This window comes from Lampetra planeri, chromosome 11 (genome assembly GCF_965212315.1).
Source record: "Lampetra planeri chromosome 11, kcLamPlan1.2.h2, whole genome shotgun sequence".
Taxonomy (NCBI): domain Eukaryota; kingdom Metazoa; phylum Chordata; class Hyperoartia; order Petromyzontiformes; family Petromyzontidae; genus Lampetra; species Lampetra planeri.
Genome location: NC_136117.1, coordinates 9,142,990 through 9,167,712, shown reverse-complemented (window position 1 = coordinate 9,167,712; position 24,723 = coordinate 9,142,990). Strand labels below are relative to the sequence as shown.

The 24,723-nt window shown below is 41.0% G+C and overlaps 1 protein-coding gene across 2 annotated transcripts in view; it reads right to left on the bottom strand.

Annotated features, from left to right (window-relative positions):
- The window catches only part of LOC144721274 (FERM domain-containing protein 4A-like), a 118,020-nt gene that overhangs the window by 82,315 nt on the left and 10,982 nt on the right, over positions 1 to 24,723 (bottom strand). For both annotated transcript variants that reach the window (XM_078598770.1, XM_078598771.1), the window contains exon 2: positions 8,501 to 8,566. In XM_078598770.1, the coding sequence (XP_078454896.1) occupies positions 8,501 to 8,566 (66 nt within the window). The remainder of the gene's footprint in view (positions 1 to 8,500; positions 8,567 to 24,723) is intronic.

Sequence of the window (24,723 nt, the reverse complement as noted above, 5' to 3'; positions counted from 1 at the left end):
CGGGGCAGACCCAGCAGGTGCCACGGGTCGACTGGTTGAGACGACTGGCTGATGCACCACCTGTGCCCCCTACTGTGCCAACTTGCTGTGCTTTAACCACCCGGTGCTCCGCTCGTTGTTGTGAGCGTCGCTCCTCCGCCCTCCGTGTTGTTGGAGGGCGACTGCTTCAAACTGCCCAGTAGCGTCCTTCACGAGCCTCCTCCACAAAGGCCGATCTTGACACCGCTGGTACCAGTCATCAGCAAGTCCACTCAGCTCCACATCCTCCTGTGCCACATCACTCCATCTCTTCTCTAGCCCGTGCCATGCCCGTTTAGCCCCCTCGATCCGGTCGAACAAAAGCTGTTTAGGTATGCGGTGGCTGGGCATTCGGTCTACATGACCCAGCCAACGCAGCCTTGCCTGCCGGAGGAGCTCACCGATAGGACTTTGTCCACATCTTTCAAGGATTTGTGAGCTGCTCACATAATCTAGCCTGGTTAAACCGAAGATGGATCGTAGGCAGGCCAGCCTAAATGTTTCTAACCGGCGAAGATGTTCCATAAGGGGGGTCCACGTTTCGCAAGCATAGAGAAGGGAGGGAATGACTGTGGCCGAGAAGACCCGAAGTTTTGTATGGAGTGACAGACCAGGTAGCTTCCACACAGCCTCACGCAACCGATGAAAAGATAATGCCGCTCAACTGATTCGGAGTGAGACCTCTGCTGTCAAACCGGAGCCGGTCATGAGCACACTGCCCAGGTATGGGAAACTCTCCACTCTCTCCACAACTGCCCTATCACCAATTGGAAGTTGTGGGGGTGGAGTGTCCGATGATACAAAATACCCAGGCAGGTGCTTAGTTTTGGTGGGGCTGATGGTAAGGCCCCACCTCTTAGTGGCAAGCTCCACCTCTGAGTGAGCATCAATTACCAGATCATCTGCATACATAACATGGTTGAGCAATAGGGAGCCATCCCTTGACCGCACCTGGGCATCGATCAGCCTCCCATTGTATCTGTACCAGATATGCACACACAGACACACACGTAGCTGCCTCGTGTATATGCTGTGCCAGACACGAAGATTCTCTACAAATAGCCGAGGCTTAGTTGCTCCATGCATCAATGGTGCGGGAGAGGACAGTGCCCAGGCCAGCCACCACTATGCAGGCCAGAACCCATGGGCGTTTGCTTGTTTCCTGAATACCATGCCAGAATCGTGGTGGAAATCAGGACAAGTCTGCACCCTGGTCATCAGTCATACATTCCAATGGTGATCTTGGTAGATAATTAGCTGGTTGATATTGAGATCAATTTTAGAATGTCAGCCGACTGGCATCATCAGTTACCATTGAAATGTGGTACCCTAGGCATCGGCCATAGACAGGTTGCTAATGCTTTGTGCAGTAGATGCGTTCCAAAAAAAATAAAATGGCGCACAAAGCAAAACCAGAATCAGAATCTTGATTTGTACTGGAGAAATCCGATTAGCTATTAAGCTCTTTTTCACAGATGTCCAGTAGGGGTCTGTAAGAACTAAACCGCACGAGACAGCTGCCTACAGAGTAGTGCACACAGTACACACACACACAGTACACACACACAGTACACACACACACACAGTATACACTACACACACAGTACACACACACACAGTACACACACACAATGTTGTCCCGTGTCCGACCGCATAACCGCACATGGGTCGAAATAGATTCGCCGCACACACGCGAAATAGCACAAACAGAACCTGCACGGAGCGAGGGAAATCTGTATTTCAATGGCAATTCCTACGAAGCCCACCAGAGGCCAGACTCCATGTACCCGCCCCCCCTTCACCCCCCTCATCACCCCCCACTCCCGCCACCCAACCCCAGGATTCCACAATACATCTGATTCTACAACATGGACGGAAATCGAACTGTATTTTTGGAATTAATGTAAATGTTGAACTTCTCTCGCACCGTACGTAGCCAACCGTGCTAATCGGAGGTGCGAATCACAATTCCAGAGTAGCAATCGTGAGAATCGACCAGCTCCAGTTGTCTTAGTTATAAAACCAAAAAAAGACATATCTACAAAGAGTACCAAAATCCGATCATCATTTTTTGTTTGAATTCGTAAACAACAATGCGTGTTATTATTATTTCACTATTATCATATTCGACCTTCTTGGTTCTTTCGGTAAAGTCACGTAGAAGGGAAGTAATAATTTAATTATGTTTTATTTTTATTATTTTATTACTTCCCTTCTACGTGACTCTACCGAAAGAACCAAGAAGATGAATCCCTGCAGTCACGAAAGCTTTAAATCGAAACATATTTATTCGTCTTCACTCAGGAACAGTGTTCTCCTGATACTCTCCAATGACAGCTGCGGACATGTAATTTATGCGAGTTAAGTAATTTCATGGACTCAACATAATAATTCTGAGAATAGAAATGTCAACAAAACGCAGGGCAATCTACAGTCACGATCTCATCCACAATTTCAAATCAACAGTGCACATTTAAAGACACAGGCTCATTCCCAATAACTATAGCTTAGCTATATCATGAATAACCTCATAAAAGTCATTGTTGCGGGTCCCACCGTGATGGATTGTAGATTATGCAATTATTTTATCATTACCTCAGGGCTGTCAAAGTAAAGAACTGCACTTGAAACAACCCTGGCCCTTTCTCGCCAACTGTCAAGCAACAGACACGTTAAGAATAAGACACCGTATCTGAAATCCAATAAAACTACACTTATTTTAATACCTCCTTTCGACACGTATTCAATTCCATCCCAGTTGAAATTTCTTCCTGAAAACCAATCCATCATCCAACCATCATCTCACTTTTTTTTTGTTATTTTGAACATTCCACTCCACCGTTGAAAACGCCATTGTGATTCCATCACATAACTATTTAGCCACGTTAGGGCATTTGACCGCATGTCACAATGTGCCATCATCACTTGCAAAATGCCCTCTTTGGCCATGCCACCTTGGTTACTGGCGATGTTTACTTTGACGATGACAAGCTGGCCGGATACCTTAACTAAAGAACATTCCACTTGGTAGTCATTTATACAAACATAGCTAGTTTAGCGACTCCGAATGTATACTGTACACAGCCGTGGCCCTTTCCTTACATAACACATCCTCATTGTAATGTTCCCGTTGTTTACGAGATCCTGCAGAGTGCAGTTTGGACACATGCACACTTGTGTAGACCCTCCCAATGTAAGCATTCAGGCGGTCCCCATATGCCTCAGGGAATATGCAAACAGTAACTGGTTTCCTCCCACACGAAACCAAACACTCATAAATGGAACTGACCACAAGCATCCCAATGTAGCAGTGCCTTCCTGAATGAAAAAATATTGTTGAGACTCAGTGAGGCTTTCCTGGTTAAATTAAAGGGGCATACTTATTATTGTTGTTGTATGTGTTCCTTCAACACTCAATTAGACACGGTCGTGGTGTAACGGTTAGCACGCTGGACCTGCAGTCCAAATGTTGACGGTTCCATCTGCCGTTGTGGCAGGTGAAACAATTGGGCAATGTATTAAATCTCGTCACCTCTATCCACCCAGCGGAATATAAACTGGGCACACCACGGAACATTATGCTTAGGAGCTTTTGGGCACACCCTTAGGATTAGCCTCTCCAACACTCACCTCGTTATCTTCCCCCTCACCCTACTCAGCTATATATAAACCCTTGTCAAAGCCATCTCTTTGACAAAACTCAGCAACTGTTTTTTTGCTGTGGTTGTCCCCACCTGATGACGGACGCTTGTGTTGTGCCCAAAACGTCGTGATTTAATGGAGTTGTTTTCACTTTTTTTTTATATCACCTACGTGACTTTACCGAAAGAACCACCACAGACGTTCGGTAGATCCGTGTGTGGTAGGGGACAAGTCTGGGTACTCCGACCACTTCCAAGATGTGTAGGCCAGCATGAAAAAAAAAGTCGGCAAAATATTACCGAGAAGGAGTCTCTAGAGCTCCCTCTCGAGGTCTGTCTTCCAGCAAGTACGACCAAGCTATTGCAAGGCTGCACCTTTACCTTCAGATGGTACAGCTACACATACATGTTCAGATGATGACCCGGTACAGATCCCCAGCCTCACCGTCTATTGCATGCACTGCAGCCAGTGTGCTCCATAGGATATTTGGGCCTCAAGCATGTTCAATAAAAGTAAAATAAAAATAAAATAAAAATCACGACGTTTCGGAGGCAACACACTCCGAAACGTCGTGATTTTTATTTTACTTTTATTAATTTAAATTGTTTTACCTACGTGACTTTACCGAAAAAACCTAAGAATATGAATCCTTGCAGTCACGAAAGCTTCAAATCTAGAAATGTTCAGTAGCTCTCGAGTATAAAAAAAATCCTGAAGATCAAATACACGTGCAATCGTTACAGAGCGATTAATTAAAGTGAGATATTAATAACATCCGAGGGATTTGCTAAGATCCATCCTCAAGGACAACCATGTACCGTACAGTGCTTGCCAAAGGATGGGCAAATCTGTGATGCCAAGGGCTGCCAAAATTGCCACGCAATGGGCAAGCGCAGCAGTTGAGCCACTCATTAAGGTTCAGGAGCACTTCGCCCGCAGGAACCGGACTCCTCGCATGTGGTGGCACAGTGCTTTCATCCAAGTCTTGGCCCAATCTCCCCAGGCACACAATCACACACTTCATTACGCCCGATTATGCACAGCTTTCTGACGTGTCTACCACACGCGACAGCCATGCGAGAATAGGCAATCGTGTGCGACAGCCCGCGCCGAGATAAAGTTTATCCCCAACAACTGCACCGTGCCGATTCGGCAAAAATGAAAACTAAAAAATTGGTTTGCATTTGTACGATTTTTTTTTATACAGAATGTAATATACAAATGTATCTTACTGTGGGCCTACCATTGTGTTTCTAAATTTGCTCACGGTAATCTGAAAAAAACTGACTATCTGTAAACCGCAGAGGTTTCCACTAATTAAAACTTGCAAGAGGCGTATAAATATTAAATACTTCCTTTGGCAGGGGAAAAATATTATATACGAAGCCTTGCCGCATTTAGCAGCCGTGTAATCCAATAGATAAATATTTCAGTCGATATTTTTAGTTGCGGATGTGTACACAATTCCCTGTTTGTTTACAAAAGTGATTGGGCATTGCTACCCGGTTTGCACAGTTTTGTTGCAGCAGGAATAAAGGTATTGAGTGGTGCAGCAAAATCCACAGTTGTTGAGCACTTTCCTGCCTTCAACAACCCAGACTAAACAGCGTGGTGGAACACGGTCAAGTATACGCCATGGCGCGCAAGGCGTGGAGTTGCCAAATCAACGGTAATCAATTATGTTCATTAAAATGTAAAGTTAATTCAATTTAAAAGATAATTAGTCAATAACTAATCTGAAGATTTTTTTTCATTTTTATCGATTTTTTTGCAAAGCAAATTATTGATTGAACTGTTTTGCATCATATTTACACGAACACAAAATGCATCTGTATAACCTTCATAGGCTGTTGGGGCAAGTGCTGTTAGCGAGCACCTATGAAGACCGCCACTGCGCACTAAAGGGTGGTGTGGTTCGCCTTCGTCTCTCCAGTGCTGATCTTTACATACTGCGCCAGGTACTCATTGAAGGCTGAGCCAACCTAGAGGAGCGCCGTTGTTGGCCGTGAGTGGGAATCGAACACATGTGCGCCTGGTTCGTAGCACAGCGCTAACCACTGCTCTACGCCTCCCGACATTTACAGACACGCACGCAGAGCCGCTGCCTTGTTTAAAATTCACTTTGCGGATTAAGAATCGTTTAAAAAGGGCTGCAACGCATAATGGCCATAATGAGTGGAGTAGCAGAGACCCAGCATATGCTGCTCTCTGTGCAGTTTCGAGGTCGGCATGCATCCTCGAGCAGATGCCCAACGGTGCTGATCTGCTGCACCCACTCCCAGGTGAGGCTGTGTTTGACTACAGAACCGGTGGAAATAACCACCGGCTCATGTGGACGGCACACTTCTCACCAGTGTCAACAAGAGAGAAATACGGGCAAATCATTCTCATTGTGACAGCACCCCATGAATGAGCGCAGAAGTGGTGCTCATGTAGATCCTGCGTGCGGAATCGTGAGACAAATACACATCGCATGAGCCACGCCAACAATATCACGAACCGAAATTACAATCAATTTGTATGACATAATACAGTATTGTGTATTGCATGAGAATATTGGTTTACCTGAGGCAATAGGTGTGACACGTGGGAAACATTGAAAAGTGTTTCCCTGCTAGTAGATATGATAATAACCCCACTGAGTACCGTGTAATCCAAACAGGGCTTTCAAGTTTGTCAACCAAAAATTTACCCGTAAAAACAAAGTTTTTCACTGTAAATCCTTTATATGCGTGGCGGCTAGAGTCATCTTGTCCTCTGGCTTGAGATGGCTGCCACCTATGGGTCAGATGATTGGTTGCCACCATTAAGCAATTGGTAATTACATATAATTTTTTGTTCCTAAAAAGTGTACAATTTTTGAAAAAAAAATTCACGAAAATTCATTGTCACGCACAACGAGTCTGTGTGGAAAATGTCAGCTCGATTGGATCACGGGAAGTGGGTTAAAAAACGAAGGCCCATGGGTCACTTTAAGATCAGCTATTATATGTTAATATTTATTTGTGTATCGCCTTAAAGTATGAGATTGCAAACATGGCACTCGAAACAACTAATGGAAACGACCATCAAATAATATTTAACCAGCTGCTATAATGCGTATTTTGTCCAATTTAAGTTCACCAGGCAGGTAATCATTTACTGCTTGTGGACTAAGGAAATTACAACTGAAATAAAACCTTTCCACAAAATAACACGCTGTGTACGTGTACATTCGTCAAGGCACTGGTTCAACCATCGCATGCCACACGGCGCGTTTCCATGGGTCATACACGTTCTGAATGAGATGGTGTGTATTAATGAACAAATTCACAAAGCTAACATTCCTTATGCATCCATAAATAAAATATAATAAACATCACTGTCTGGCGAGTGTGCACGACCTTGACAAAACGCTCTGTTTCACAACGGCCATTGCCTCCGGGACTTGTGCATATTAAGGTTACCTATCTGGTCGTCTTGTTTCATCGACCACGTGTGTGTGGGGGGGGGGCTTTACAAACGAACCTCAAAACCACACGTGTCATTCGGCAGGTGGGTCTCATTTGGCAGGAAAGGTAAACAGGGAAATGCACGTGCCCCGCTTAGACCCTTCTTCTGAAGTCAGTCCTTTCCCACGGAGTGAGCACTCCCCCCCCCTTACATTTTTTGACTCAAACCCCAAAAGCTTTTGAAATTCTGGTGACAAACCAAACATGAGCAGGATTAATTTTTTAATTTCACCAGGGGGTATAGAAAAGGAATTCTATATTTAGAGCATTAGAGAAGAAAGAAAAAGGCAGAGAAAGTATTTTTTCTTCCAAATAAGACACCTAATTAAATGATAAAACTATACTTTTTTTCACCAGGTAAGGCCCACTGAACTATGGGACCTCGCCACAACATTTTATAGCAGTGAAATACTCTAAACACATGTTTCTAAATGTGGAAGGAAAAACTGGGGTAGCTAGAGCAAATTCCAGGCGGCCACGGGAAGAACATGCAAACTCCAAATATACAGGCGTCAGGGTTGGGATCGAACCAATGACCTCCTGTATACCCGGTGAGGGAGTTAACATCTCTCCGCTGTCGTGTCTTAGGACAGTGTACAATCACATCTGGACATGTACCGCCCATGATCCTCTTTATGGAGGATGCAGGTCCTCTGTTTTTTTAAACATTCTATTCCAATTATGTATCTGGATAATTTTAGAGAAAAAAAATATTTCCGTTTATTTTTGCAGTCTATATTTGTTAAAATAATCATGTTCTCACATGAGGTTTTAGACAATGTTGAAAAACTATTGAATATGTAATAAATGCGAACACGATGCAAACGAAAATACATTTACTGTAGTTTGCATAAGAACATAATTGTCTTATATTAGAAAAAGTAACATGAACCAAGTACTAAATATATTACTAATCCACATCTCGATGTAAGCAACCATAATCACAAAAATATTTGTCTAAGAAAACGCTGTACCAACTGAGAAATTAATCAATGTCAATGTTTGTGTGCGAATATTGTTGCCAACACATTTAAACCACCTCGCTTCACAACCGTCTTCATATGCACTGCATACCACACAATTTATTCGCCTCTATCTGTTTACCGTTATTTTTGGCATGCACATTTCACGGACGATAACACATTTCAGCTCAACAGCGATTTTGCAAATAGGGAGAGTGCGGATTCCCATAGTAGCCAGCCTCCACGGCAAGAAATGGCCCCGGTTTGTGTGCCCAGGTAACATTCTGGACATCTGTGAGAAAGAGCTTCATAGCTCATCAGATTCCTCCAGTATATATATTTTAAAAAATCAGATTCTGTACAAACAGTGTTGTGGGCCACGCTTACCTGCACCAGCAGCTCCAACATCCGGCCATCCAACAGGTGAACGTGGCAACGCCGGCCCTCGGCCATCTGAAACAGAGAGGCAGGGACCACTATTAAATTGACAAGACAGTTCGTGATAATTGTTTTTTTACCCTTTAATCTGGCAACAAAACTGACACCTTTTTTACGAGGAGTCATGTTTGCATAGACCACAATACCTGCAGTCATAATGCAAACAAAATACATAACTCTGATAATGTATGCACTGTCCTTGAAGTTGATTGGTCCACACCCGAGACAGCTTTCCTTAGAGCCTAGTCTCACATGATGTTGGACCAGATGACGACAAAAGGCACACAACTCAAAGACAATGCACCATCAGAGTATGAGAGCTCGGGGTAAGCATTTACACCATTGGTACCTCATTTGCCAGTAAATAAAAATATGATAATTGTTTTTTTACCCTTTAATCTGGCAACAAAACTGACACCTTTTTTACAAAGAGTCATGTTTGCATAGACCACAATACCTGCAGTCATAATGCAAACCAAAAACATAACTCTAATAATGTATGCACTGTCCTTGAAGTTGATTGGTCCACACCCGAGACAAAAAAGGTGTCAGTTTTGTTGCCAGATTAAAGGGTAAAAAAACAATTATCATATTTTTTTTTACTGGCAAATGAGGTACCAATGGTGTAAAGAGAGTTCCTTATAGAAATCCATGTTCACGCTCGCGGCCCTCGCATCAGGTGGGGACAATGAGCCAAATGTTTCCCCTCCTCTAAATACAGGAAGAGCACCGAGTTCTAGGACGTGCTCCGTGGAGTTTGTGTGTGCCCACCCCAGTGATGAATATCTGCACCGGAGGCTGGACCTCCGCTCGGTTGACTCGGCCTTAAACGAGTATCTGGTGCGGTGTGTAAACATCAGCATTGGAAGACAAACGCAGATGCGCATGGTGGTGGCCATACCACCCCCTCTCGTGTGCTGTGTGCTGGCCTTCATAGGCGCTCGCTTACAGCACTTTTCACAACAGCTTGGGAACGATATAGGTTTTGTGTTCACGGAAGTAATATATTATTGTGTAGCTCAGTGCGAGGTCACAGAGATGTTTTTTTTATGAACTAATTCATCTAAAGCAAGGAGCTTGGGAGAAATATTGTTGTTATTGGCCAACGCTCATGTTGAAATTGTGAAGTGATTTCAGAGCTGTGAGGGAGATGTATGGATTTTTCCTGTTTATGTATATAATCATTGATGGGTAATTATAATATTATTGTATTGAGGTACAAATCCACATATATAAATACAGTACTGAATTATACTGGTGTGTACATATATAAGCATACTGGATAAGAAGTGCACACACCCATGAAGTTAGGTGTAAATTGTGTTTATGAATAAGACATGAATTAAAGACTAATAGGAAAAACAAAGCTTCAGCCTTTAAACCGAGTTACTGACAATGATTATTCTCTATTTATCACCAGATAGGAGAAGTCAAGGGGTGTTAAGTTGCCCAACATTAAGCAGAGGCTGTTAACTGAATTGTCACAAAAAAGACAAATAATAGATTCAGGTGACTATTTATAGAATGCTAATGTTTCTCCATTATTCAGAGCAAAATAACACAAATAATTCAGGTTTCAATGATATTTTTTGTTGAATTGTGGTGAAGCGAATGCTGCTAAAATACAAATAAAAATTTCAATCAAATTAAATGTATTCCATATTGGCTTTCAGAAGAAATGAAAAATAATTTGTGTAACCCATATGATTCATTGAGCTATGAATTCAAATACCAACACTGCATTCTGATCAAGCGGCAAGGCAAGAAACCCTAATTAATAATGATGAAAAAGTGTCAGCTCTACTTTGAATCGTTTCAAGCGCTGCTGTGTCTGGATTTTTCTACGTCCAACCCCCTTGCACTCGCGCAAAGGAAAATTTGACAAGAACATCTGGGAAAGGAAACGGGCAGTCAGCGGCCAGGGCCTGGGAAACTGAAAATGTTATTGCAGCACAGCTGGCCTTCCTGCCCTCAGAGCTCGGAACATTGGACACCGACTCGAGCAGACAGATAGCATGCAGTGTGTTTCGCTTGGAAGTCTGAAACCCATCCAGGCCAGGAAATCCCTGGACAAAGTGACCCCGTACCCGACCTTAATCCTAAGCACTCCACCCTACCTGGACCAAGACACGCAGCGCATGAAGATACACTGACACATTATGAACACAAAGACAAACACATCTCCACTATAACCATTTCAGACTGTTTGGATAAGTGCTGGAAACAAGCACCCATTATGAAGGTTGGAATGGCCCATGAGGGGTTGGTGTGGTCAATGCCAGGCTTGGCCGCCTTTGTCTCCCCAGTATTGATCTTTACACATTGCACCAGGTCTTCATTTATGGCCGAGTCGACGTAGGGGAAACCCAAGACGTCTCAGATAATTGCCACAGATGTTAGCCGTTGCCAGGAATTTAAATTGCAAAGCTGGATTCGTAGCACCGTGTGCTAACCACCCTGTCACCGTTCCCCACATGGCCACATGGCCACATGCCCACACACAATATACAGTACATATTACTCTGTATAATCAGATTAAGAATCCTAGATCAATGCAGCAAATAGGAAACACATAACACACAAAGTCTCATTGGCCACGTGGGTATAGTGTATCTACCCAATATTGAAATTGTCCTACCAAGATCCCAAATCATAATGAAGATGTTCAAAACGTAAACATTCCCATCTGATGGACCATGTTTATACATACACATTGTACTGCACTAATATGCGTTATTTACTTGGTAACTGTTGCAGCCATCAAAGCCACGATATGCAGAGGAATGTGTGTGCCTTTTTTGTCACAGGCTCATTTTCTCTCATGACCTGTGCTCAACTCTGGCTGCATTCCCCCAATATTTTTAATGGGCGCATGTTGGAAAGACAAACATTTGCATTCCTTAAAGTAAAAAGCCAGCCAGGCACAGTGATGGTCTTTAACCATCTCTTGAGTCTGAACAGAACACAAGTTGAGATAAAACATTCACAAGCAAAGCAAAAACGCACACGGATATATCAGCGAAGATAGAATAAGGCATGCAAATGGTAAAATTCAGTCGAGACACACAGGTGTGAGATGTTTAATCACAAATACGTGCATTAGGTTTTTGGTTAAGCAATAAAGAATAAATATCCGTGTAACATGTTTTTTATTTGCGTGCATGGCTAATGAAATGAATAATTAAACCATTTCAAGTTTTTTTTTATTTGTACTGTATAATAAAATTATTTTGTGTATTTATTCATGCTCTTATGTTTCTGTTCACGTGCATTTGTAAACAGAGTATATTTAAACATACTCTTTGGTTCTTTCGGTAAAGTCACGTAGGTATAAAATAAAATAAATCACGACGTTTCGGGTGCAACACAAGCATCCATCATCAGGTGGGAAAACATGGTCTGCTGCCGAGGCAGACTGTTTTAAATAGTTTGAAATGGGTAAAAAGTATATATTTTGTCCCTTGCTTGTAAAAGTCCCAAAAAAAATTCCCCCCATTTGTGATTTCATAGCAAGAGGATAAGGTTTAGGTAGAGCTCCTGCATTAACTTGCTGACACCGCTGCTGGCTGAAGGGCCTAGCCGGATGACTTGTAAGTGGTGGGAGTACTACACCACACGTGATCTGCCAATCGACGAAGGTGAACCCATTCGTACAGCTGGGCGGACCGAGGCGGGAAGGGGTAGATGGGGGAGATTTCATCAATTTGACCAAATGTTCAACTGCTGCACCAGGAAATTGAACCTGGCGACCTCTGTATTGCAAGCCCAGTGTACTGCTAACCATGATAACTGTAGTATCACGAACGAAATGTATTGCACTGAAATTAAAACTTGCTGAAATACTCCACATATTCTTAGATAAGGATTAATGCACCAGTTTAGATCGAACTGTCGATGTATGCATTGCAAGTCCAGCCATTACAACATGACAGCATTCACTTTCATATGTATATACAGTACAGTTTGTATTACAAGATAAATAATGCATTCGTAAATTAATTCATCCTAAAACAAATTTCCCAGGCTCCAGAGTCGAGACTCGAAATGCAACGTCTTGTTTAGACATTTATTAACCAAGGCTCGAGATAACATTCCAGTACAAACACGCATTTTATGTTTTCATAAAACTAACAAACAATCAAGAAAAAAAATATTTTCTGTGCCAAAAAGATAGTTAATTCGCAACCTTGCCACACGTGGTTAAAATTGTTAATTCACGTTAAAGGGTGACATTTTACCCCAAGAAAGGCACGCTGAAAGAATGAATGTAGCTTGACAAGGACTTGTAGTTCTGGCATAGTATATGATGTGTGGTCTATTTAGCAGTTATTAATTGGATGCTGGGAGCACTACTTCACCTTAAAAATAACATCCACTCAAATGTCAAGAACATTATCCAATGACATTCACTTGTCAGTTTGGTCTCTTTGCACGACTGCTTTATCACACATTAGTAATAAAATTATAATTATTTGAGCTGCACGCTTGAATATATTGTACTTTACTATGAGAGTACGAGTGAGCAGCGGGCACAGTGATTCACACACTGCCCTACGAAGCCAACAAGCTGCCCACGGCTAACATCCGTGGCGATAACTGAATTTGTCATGCTTGCCCATCCCCCTGGATTAACCTACACTGACCAGTGTGGTGAAGTATGGTCAAACAATTACAGATATGCAGTGGATTATTCAACGCATTGAAAGCACTTTCATTCATGTATTCAAATATTCTCATTGCTTAATGTTTGGATTAATTTTAGGGTATTTTTCTCTCCAGATGATCACCGAAGTCATAATAAAAAATAAACAATGACTTACAAGGGGATGTATTTTTAATTTAATAGAATGCAATAATTTCTCATGCATAAAGATTATTGTAAAAAAATACAGTAACAATTTACAAATGTGGTATTTACTCCCAGAATGTTTTTTTTAAGACGTGCCTTCAACTGAAAATGTTTAAATATGGGCATAAATAACCCAGATATTGTTAACTTAGTGGTAATTTCTTCATAAATGCCTGTATGAGTATTGAGATGCATTAGTCTTAAAAAAAGACGAACATATAATTATACATTTATAAGTGGACATTACCTCATTTTCTCTGTTATATATCGTTTTTTTACTACAAGAACAATTATCGGCTAAAAAGCCGTGAGATTGTAAGACTATATGCACGGAAGTGGAAAATAAAAAAAATGTGAAATTAATGTTGTTGTTATGCAATTGCATGCACTGTACAGCACTTCCATCATTGAGAAACAATATGCGATTTCTGAAAGCTACGCTTAAATGGTCACATAATTATTCCCAGATATTATCAAAAAATTGCTTAAATTCAATCCAAAGCATAACATTACACTAAAATTGAAAACCATTATTCTCGTTATTCATAGCTTATCTGCCGGACAATGCGTGCTGCCAGAACCACGGCTGAGAGACTGCCCATACCCTTCTCGTCGTTTGTTTTGTTTACGCCCTAACACCCTCATTTAACCTCAATCAATACACTTTTCACGGTCCCTCGCGCCTTGGCACTCAACGCGAACACGCTTTGCCTAAAAGTCGGCAAGCCACAGGGTAATAAGCAGTGCTTTCAAATACGCACGACGCAAATGCGACCTCAAGTCACGTGCCGTGATTGTGACTCCCATACCAAGTTCCCCTGGCTCATAGGCAACACTGTCAACATTTGGGGGTGATAAATGTTGGTCTTGCGTATGGTGTATTTTCATATTCCTAATAAGGGCCCAGACTCTGATTATGAATGCAACTGAATGCGAATGATGTAAGGGTTTCCGAGAAGCAAACCCTATGAGGAAATGATTAAATAAATGTACACTCATAAGTTGTGGGGCCTCACCAGCCAATGTTTGTCTTATTTTAACTTACATAGCCCATTGGCCAAGAACAAAGAATTAACGATTTGTACGGCAGAATAGTGTGATGAGATGAGTTGATGCGATGGATGGTAGAATAAACGATAATGAAAGTGACAATGAGCGGTTGATGATGATCGAGTGTGATGAATGGGCAGGGGAAGTTGGGATGAGGGTCGGTGTTCGTGATGGGGAAGAAGAGAGGGGAGAGGAGTTTGGAGTAAGGGAGGGGAAATAAGTGTGCTTTAAGTGAAGACTGGAACAAAGACAGTGGGGACGATTGTTTGACATGTGGGGACAGTTTGTTCCAGTGCAAGGGGTGCCAGCAGCGAGAAAGAAGGGAATCGTGATTGGGCACGAAGAGGAGGGAGAAGAAACTGAGAAGTTTCGATTGCAGCCGGAGGATCGAGGCCTTCGTCAGTCTGAAATATCCAAGAGTCACGATGGGCTCTGATTGCAAAATGGAGACAATTCTACAATCAATGTGTGTATGTGTGTTATAGGTATGTATGTTGAACTTTTTTAGCACCGTACGTAGCCAACCGTGGACCACAAACTAAACACAAAAAGCAGCTTTAAATAAATGAGTTTTCCATCTAGATGATTTTAAAAGAGCATAGCCCAGTGGCTTCCTAATATCGGAAGGAAGAGCGTTCCAGACGGCCGCAGAAGCGCATCAGAAAGCGCGCGAAGCAGTGAGCGTCTTTGTTCGATGGCGAGCCAAAATCCGCTACAAGGATGACCGAAACTCGCGTGATGTTTTATGTTCCTTAACGCGATCAGCAAGATATTGTGGTTCATTGTGGTGCATTGTGGCAAGCACTCTGTGTGTAATGAGAGTGACCTTATCAAGTATTCGTTCAGCAACTTGAAACTAATGCACCTCAGCAATTCGTGCCCTTTCCATGTGATATCAGCCTTCTTCAGGGTGGCAATGTCTCAAAGGGTTACCTGGTACAATAATAATTATGTTGCTAGGGAAAGTACCACATGTTCATACGGCTATTGTGGTGCTGTTTTCATGCAATGGTAAGCACACTTGACTTGCAATCCAGAGGTGGCCAGTTCCATTTGACCTCCCAGCGCGGAAGTTTAAACAATGGGCACATTTCTTTAAAAAAAACAATCGCCATCTATCCCCCCTGAAGTAGAAATGGACCAGGCAGAGAATCAGCAGATCCGTGTGTGGTGGGGTAAAGTGTCAGTACCTCACCTCTTTCAAGCTCCTTCTTGGTTCTTTCGGTAAAATCACGTAGAATGGAAATAATAAAATGATAAAAATAAAACATAATAAAATAACTATTTTATTATGCTTTAATAAAAGAATAATTTTTATTTTATTTTATTATTTTTGTTTTTATAATTTTATTACTTCCATTCTACGTGACTTTACCGAAAGAACCAAGAAGATGAATCCCTGCAGTCACGAAAGCTTTAAATCGAAACTCTTTCAAGCTGTCTGTTCAGCGTGGTAGAGTAGGCCAAATACATCTAGAGGGGGTCTCCAGAGTACCCTCTCGTGTTGGCCCTTCTGCCAGCAGTGGCATGAGCAGGACATTGCAGGGCTGCACTTATTTATTGCGCTGGCTACAAATACATGCCTTGCAAAACCATGGCTTTGCCAGCAATGCCTGCAAGTATGGTCCTGATGGGGCATGAATCTCGAGTTCTCGCTCCTCTTTTAGGGTAGGAAATAATATGACTGAACTGTATAGCGTATGTGTCCATGATCGTTTACATGTATTTACTATATAGAGAATGTTTACACTGTATACAACTTTGTCTTCTCCAAAACAGTAAATAAATGGTACCCGAAACACACCGCTGATGTTAACACGCAATGCTGGAATTCACTCTTTGAAACAACAAATACAGTATAGTATGTATTATGTTCAACTTCTTTCACACCGTATGTAGTCAACCGTGCAGTATTTATCTAACCACTGGGCTTGTAAAAATATAAAATGTTTATAAAACGTTGAGAGGTTAAAATCTAAACAGATTAAATGTTAGCATTTTCTCCTTGTATTTGTCCATGATGATTTGATTTTAAACTACACAAACATGTCAATGCGGCCCATGTTAGTGCAGAGGACAAATATGGTAATTAGGCAGTAAACAGTGAACATTCCCTAACTGTTTTGCCAAACAAGTAGTGGTCTTATTCAGTGCATTATATAATTGCTTAAACCTTGAACTGCTCGCCTTTCAGTGGACGTGATTATTCGGTGATAATGAACCACTTGTTTGTTTTCCTGGATAAATGACAATTATAGAGGAAAAGTCTGAATATGAATATTAAAGTTATAAGCTGAAACAAATGATTGAGCACAAAAGCAACGATTAGTTTTATTTTGATGATTGTACAAACACGTTTGTTTAATTCTACTCATGCCAAAGGCAATCCTGCTAATTTAGCACACATTTAATTGGTTTCCTTATTATTTAGGTGAAACTGTACCGTTCACACACTGGTGAACATTTATTTATAATTCACATCCTACTGATTTAGACCCTGCGTCAATCCACTGCTGTACACGGGCCTCTTCCCCGCATCGTGCAGGACCAGTTCAACTGTCACTCATTGGGGATGTTCGCCGTTGCCTGGAATTAAACTCAAGGCTGTCGGGTCGAGTGCAAACCTCCGCATCACTGACCCCGCCCAACTCCAAACCTTTCATTCATGAATCAGAACAAAAATACACGGGGGGCATTGAGATGCACAGAGAAATTTTCCGCAATCTGCATGGTACAAAAAAAGCTTTCAATTGCAATTGCTGCAAATCATAATCAGCCTTGACACAACCACGGTTTCGCTCTGGATTCACGAATTCAGCACGATTACCGGCTGCATTCCCCACTGGTCCGATTAAGTCAACGTGGTTATTTAAAGGATTGCATATATTAGGGGACAGGTTTTTTTCCTTCTTTTAATAATCTAAATACTCATAAGTGGGACATGGCAGCATGTATTGTTAACGTTTTCCAAAAAATAGCTATCGACAGGGTATGATTTAACATGAAATACAATTTTGATTTAAAGCTTTCGTGACTGCAGGGATTCATATTCTTGGTTCTTTCGGTAAAGTCACGTAGAAGGGAAATAATAAAATTATATTTCCCTTCTACGTTACATTTATTTATTTTATAATAAAATTATATTTCCGTTCTACGTTACTTTACCGAAAGAACCAATAATATGAAATACAATATTTAAAACATGGGATCCCAGTCTCTCCCATTTAAAGTTTACATTTTGAATCGCGCGACTGAGAAGGAGAGAGAGAGGGAGTGCAGTCACATCGGGGCTGGGCACAATTGGCTATGTACGGTGCTAAAGAAGTTTAGCATGCATACATGTATCATGAGGTACAATTCACTCTGACGTAGGTGAGTCTTTTGCGGCGTAGCAGCATGCGATTACAGCATCACTGAAAGCATTTCAGTCTGCCAGTCAAATTCCATGCAATTCTGGTGAGAGCCAAATTATATTCTTGAACACCCTACACACTGTCCTGTCAATCCCAAGGTGTTTGTACAGAGCTACCATGAAGTATATAGAAAGTGTCACGTGTATCACGGAGAAAGATATTTCAATTGTTGTCGTGAAGCATTACATTTAGCATTTTTATTTTTTAGCTGCAAAACGTTCAATCTTTAGGAATAATTTAGTACAATTTTCTTGCCGCATGTCACACATCTAATTAAACATATAGGCCATTGTTAATCCATCGCTGAATGAAAGCCTGCCCATGTCAAAATAATTGTTTGATCAAACTTCGCCATGCTGGTTGGGAGAAGGACCAGGACAGATTTATATATCACTCCTCACTGATGCTAACCATGTCTGGGAATCGAACTTAGGTCGCATGAACCACTGCCGCCAAAGGTACACCTCATCTCACAGGTACCTTTAAAATATAACGCCACATAAAGAGTGCTTTCATACATTCATATTAGCAGATATTCAGAGAGAGACAACGAATCTTGGATTTGTGTGCTCTTAAATGGCCTATATTTAAACTAAATTAAAGCTTTTTGAGGCCAAATTGTGACAATTTGCATAATCATATATGCAAATTTTGGTAGTAAACGTCCAATTACAATTAAAATCATGAATTATTTCTGAAAAAGAGCTATAAATAAGTCTCCTTTAAAAATATGTAGTCTTGCCAGCATGCCTGGGGCTCATTATCCACAGATGTTCATTTATCCAATGACCTGCTTGCAATGTGTTTTTTCAGCCATGAATATTGGCCTAACAGGCCAGAACTAGAACTGAAATTTGTTCAAACATTTTAAGCACAGGATAATGTCTAAAAATATTGTTTTATTTGTTTATTATTTACCTTTTGTAAATATCTAAACTTCATTTCCATATTTTCAATATAAGACTGTTCATAAAATCTCAGCTTCCATTATCCATGTTGGTTTTAAGGCACTGATTGTGAACTTTGGTGCATATGCTTGCTTGTGTATAGAAATAAATGCTGTACATACAGTTTCTTCCATGATTATATATATTTTAAAATTTACAATGCATAATATAGACATGTCTGGAGCCGCAATGGTCACTAAAGCAAAATGCATTTTATATATATTCAACAATAGTAAATGTAAGGCTCCGCCAGACATATTAAATTGTTCACCACTTTAGACTAGGCTGAATTCTACCGAGAATGCAAGAGGGGCAATCAAGCTTAAAGGTCATTTTGAAGTGGACAGCGTGGACACATGAAATATTTACTCAAGAATATGAGATGAAAATGCACATTGCAGATCGTCTGCAAGAGATCCCCAGTTTAATATTCTGCACGTAGTCTTACACGTTTCTGTTTAAATAAAATCGGGATTTTTTTTGTTTTAACAGAGAGGGTAAAGGGACACCACGAATGTAAGTTTATTAGAGCAAAAACGATTATGTCAGCTGTAAGAACTGAATACAAATAGCAGCAGTTTTGGGCTGATATGTTAACTTCTGACCTTTGACATAACTGCGCCATAACATTGAACTTTTTTTAATTGCAAAAACTGAAAGAGAATTCCTGCCACGTGCATGGAAAAGAAATCTGCAGCTGAAAAACAAGATTTGCTGTACAACAGAAAATGATTTATACCGAAAGAGAAAATACTGAAAAACATACAATCATCCGCTTTCCCATTTACCCAACCGGCAAGATAATCGTCGTGCACTTTCACAAGAAACCTGTACTGCAACTGTAAACATTATCATGTTATTCGTGATTAAGTTTTTTTTAGGTTAGATCTCGTAAGTATAAATGTGTCGTTAGTCCACCACTGCCCGACGCAGCCAATTAGGAAGGTTTGTCACATAAACAAACGTGCTTCCAATAAGTTACCAGTTCAGCCCACCGGTGTGTTGGAGGCACGTTCTGTTCACGTGACAAACATTACTAATTGGCTCTGTCGGGTGGTGGTGGGTTAACGACACATTTATATTTACGTGATTTAACCCAAAAAACCTTTAATATGAATAATATTGGTCACGAAAGCCGATGTGTAAAATGATCAAGTTAATGTGGCTATACAGACCTGCCCAATGAGACATCAGTAAGGGAAAGTGTACCAAGTTCCTTATGATTTAAAACGTGGAGCAATAGAGTAATATCTTGATTTGAAGCTTTCGTGACTGCACGGATCCATACTCTTTGGTTCTTTCGGTAAAGTCACGGAGGTAGAAATATGAAATAAAATAAGAAATAATATATCTCTGATGACGATTGCTTGTGTTGCGATCGAAACGTCGTGATCTATTATTTTTTTTCAACCTACGTGACTTTACCGAAAGAACCAAAGAATTTAGTAATAATTCATGAGGCGATTAGGACGTGTCGTTTGTGATCTTTTTGTTGTTGAAAATTCTAATGGAAGGCAGTTGAAGTATTTTGCCATGATATTTTATTATTTTAAGTCTACGGTGCAGATGGAAAGGTTGAAAGCCCATGGGTGCAATGCAGCAGGTACAGATGACCTCAAGAGACGACACATGCCACGTTTGTTCACACCCAGTTTGGTATGTATTGTGTCCTGCATTATTTATTGATTGTAAAATGTGCATGTATTATTCATTGTGGATATTTCTCTTTACCTTTCAAGGCGATGTTTTATGCTAACCTCGCGCATGTACGATCAAGTGCACCTGTTGAAATGCAAAGTTATCGCGTCCAAAGCATGATTTTCGTGAATGTTTACACAACATATACAATGGGAAAAAATGCTATGTAAACACTGTCTATTATAGAGTAAGCTTTGAACATGTCTATCAAGGTTTTCTTTACCAAAATGTTATTGTATCTCAGCCATCTCGTTTCTAGTTCGGCCTTGCTCTAAATGGAGGTTAGATTAAAAATGAATTTAATTGTATTTTCAACCCAACAAAAACCACCAGTCACATGAAGGTAATTATTTCATTTGTCACGCAGTCAATTTCTTCTCATTCTTTCATCGATTCGACCACGGCCATTTTCCAAGATTACAAATCTTCGCACACTTGATATGTGCTTGCATGTAAAGGACCCATTCGACTCGACTGTTCACTCCGATCAATGCTGTATTCAATCACCACATATCAGGAAATGTATTTCTTTATAATATTTTCTCACACTGCTCAACGTTGGAATGAGCATTCATCATCTCTTCCCAGTTTCCTATAATCTCATGAAAATTAAAGGAATTTTATAAGACTATCATTACAGAAGCGCTATTTCGCTGATGTCCCTTTGGGTCTGTGTTCAGCTATACCAAATACAAAAGAATATGATCCACCACGGTCCCACACATTTGTGATATGCACACTTCCCGTGTATACTCTTCGCATAACCTGACATCAATGTGAATTTTAATAATATCTGGCATTATCCCAGTCGTAAAAGCTTTGATATCAGATGCAAGCGACCTGTCAAAATGACTGGAGCAGCCAATTATTGCACATTGATCGCTTTCATGAGACATGGCAAGGTCATGAAAATGTCAAGAGCAAGGGCGTAGCTTATGAAACCCACCTGCCATTTCGTGTTTACAAACAACGAGGGCCTTTGGCTATGAACCTGCCATTAAATTTGATCTTTATGTTAAAATCTATGAAAGGTTTAACGCATGGCCTTTCACACGAATAACGTTTTATTAAATGTTTCCAATTAACTCGTTGATTTTACTAAATTAATATATTAATAACAACGATATTTTACTTTTCCTGGAAATATTTACCGAGCCTCAAGACTATTTTTTGCGAGGGTCCTGCAATATTGGAATGTTTGGCTATTTCTGTTATTTAAAACTACCGCATTTAAGTTTTGTGATATAAATACCCCATATTTACCATCGTAAATATGAGTTGAAATTGCAATGCTCTCGTTATACCTCGAACCACTGTCAAATTTCACGTGACAAACATGTAATATTGTAATTTATTTATCCATGAACGTCTCAGTGAGTCTTCGGACACAATTTAAGGCGGGTCCTGCAAAATAGATGCTTGGCAAATTCCCTAATAATTAGTGTATTGTGTGAAGAAATCTGAGAACGTGAATAATATCCATAAACTATGAGGGGATGCCACTCATAAGTTCTCAGAAAGACGTGAACCAATCCACTCATTGGTCTGCCATCTGACCCACCTTGCTGTCCAGTGCAATTAAAACAAATTATACTTGGACTTAAAACACAAGCCAATATCACTACCACCCGTTTATTTTATGATATTTGAAGATGTATTGCCATCTTCCATGACATTTTTAAATGCTCTGTGTCAACAAAGTGTGCCGAATGAAGCATCATTAAATTCATCGTGAGACAGGTTGCACAACAGGTAAAACTTGCTCAGTGGGGTTGAGCCCGCAGTGCAGAAATTTGTAAACTGCAATAGCACATCGTGTACTTGTCATTTCCACGCACGATTCAACATACGTATATGCTCTCAACAATACTGTGAAGCTTCAGTTTTCAGACAATAACAAATTAATACGTAAAAAAAAACTGCATTCTATTCACGTGTGCAAAAAAAATGTTTGCAAGCGCACAGTACTTATCGACCATCAAAAGTAATGATGATAAAAATAAACATTGTAGACCTTTAAATTTTGATTTAAAGCTTTCGTGACCGCAGGGATTCATATTCTTGGTTCTTTCGGTAAAGTCACGTAGAAGGGAAACAATAAAATAATAAAAATATTTTAAAATGTATTGTTTCCCTTCTACATGACTTTACCGAAAGAACCAAGAATATATTGTAGCCCTTTGTCAATTCTCTGCTGGGTGAAGGTGTGATCATACTTCACCATTTTGGTCATTGCAGGTTGGTGAGGTGAGGTGGGGTTGGGGGGCGTGAATTCATAAACCACTCGCCACTGATGCGAGCCATGGCCAGGAATCTAACGCAGGTTTCCAGATTCAAAGGGTGCGCGAAACTCCGTACCACCCCACCCACCCCCCACGAGCACTTAAATAAAAAATATGAAAGTTCAACACATTCGTCAATAACACCGTGGTCTTAAAAGTAAAAAAATACATAATAGGTTATGTCTCAGGCAAAAGCCCTTCATAGCAGATTTGTTGCTATTATTTGTTTTACTATTAATTGTACTTCGTGCACCCCTGGGAACGTAGCGTCACCAAATAATGCATTCCAAACACGTGGGTTGACATCACGGCAATTTTCCAATGTCGGTTCAAGCGAGTGACGTTTTTCATGTTTTTCACAGCTACGTCAATACTCGCCAGGAGCATTTGTCCTGCAGTTAAAAGTGAGAAAAAAAACTGGAGCAGAGGGCGCAGTTTGAGCTGTGTGCAGCTCATTTGATGCTAATAGGTGGCCCTTTCAACACATTCCTGCGGAGGGAGCTGGTAGAAACGTTGGGTTGCTCGGTCAATGGCCAGGGTCAACGGCGGCGTGGTGTATTCCGCAAATATGGCCGACTGTGAGGGCGGGCACAAGCCGGCGTGAGTAGGTTAAACGTTGAGTTTTATAAGGGCACCACGGCGTGACCAGCCCCTCCCCACCCAGCCCCTCCCCACCCTCCCCTCTCCACCCAGCCCCACCCCTCCCATTTTTGGATGCACGACGGACGGACACAATAATCCCCTGTGGGCTGGTGTAACCAGGAGGTTCCTACCAGTAACTTTCAGACCTCTCATACCAAATACAAACGCATGGCGGATGGTTCAATAAGAAATGATGAAAACTAAGGTCTATATATCGACAGCGTCGCACTGATGCCCAAAAATGCACCCACAATAATCCCCAGCTCCCAACTTTATACAGTTCCAAAACAACAACTTTGCAAAAAGGTTGAACAAACCTCTTTTTAGCATATGAAGTTATCATATGAATCGTAATGGAATGAATAATACATCTTGTTTTGTTCAATATAACCTTGACATTCAATGAATAGTCAATGAACATAGTTTTGTTGTTTATGCTGTGAAGAAATGGGACAGAGCATAGGGCACAGCGTAAATACAAACGGTGCCCGGTACACACAAAGGGCAGCGAGATGTTTTGATAACTCGATATTAAAAGTGTGCACTGACGTACAGTGCTTCATGGTAAAAAAATAAAATGTGTGGACATCCCATTAAGAAGCCATTGCTAAATTTCGATTTAAAGCTTTCGTGACTGCAGGGATTCATCTTCTTGGTTCTTTCGGCAAAGTCACGTAGAATGGAAATAATAAAATAATAAAAATAAAACATAATAAAATAATTCTCACGACGTTTCGGCCACAACGCAAGCAGAGAACAGGTCTGTCGAGAAGACTCTCTTCTCGACAGACCTGTTCTCCACCTGAGGACGGCTGCTTGCGTTGTGGCCGAAACGTCGTGAGAATTATTTTTATTATGTTCTATTATTATTTTATTCTTTGGTTCTTTCGGTTAAGTCACGTCTAAAAATAAAATAATAAATTAAAATAATAGCGACGTTTCGATTGCAACACAAGCAATCATCATCAGGCACACTTAAATTCTAACTTAACAATCTTTGAAATACGTAATCAACCAGGCTATGCGTTAATTGTGTGTTGACCGACTCTCTGTGTTGTATTACATCACATTTCGATATTTTGCGAGGTTATTTAATTTTAGTGTGCCTTTCTCCTAATTTTCAAGCTTGTGTGCCGTGCCACGTCGTCATCTTACTTGCGCAGCAGCAACACGTTGCCGTACACTCATTGATATGCTAATTTTCTCTGCCCCCTCCCTCTCTCCGTCCCCGCCCCCCCTCTCTATATTTAAGGGACCGTCACAGAAACGACCCCTCTCTCTGTGCCGATAT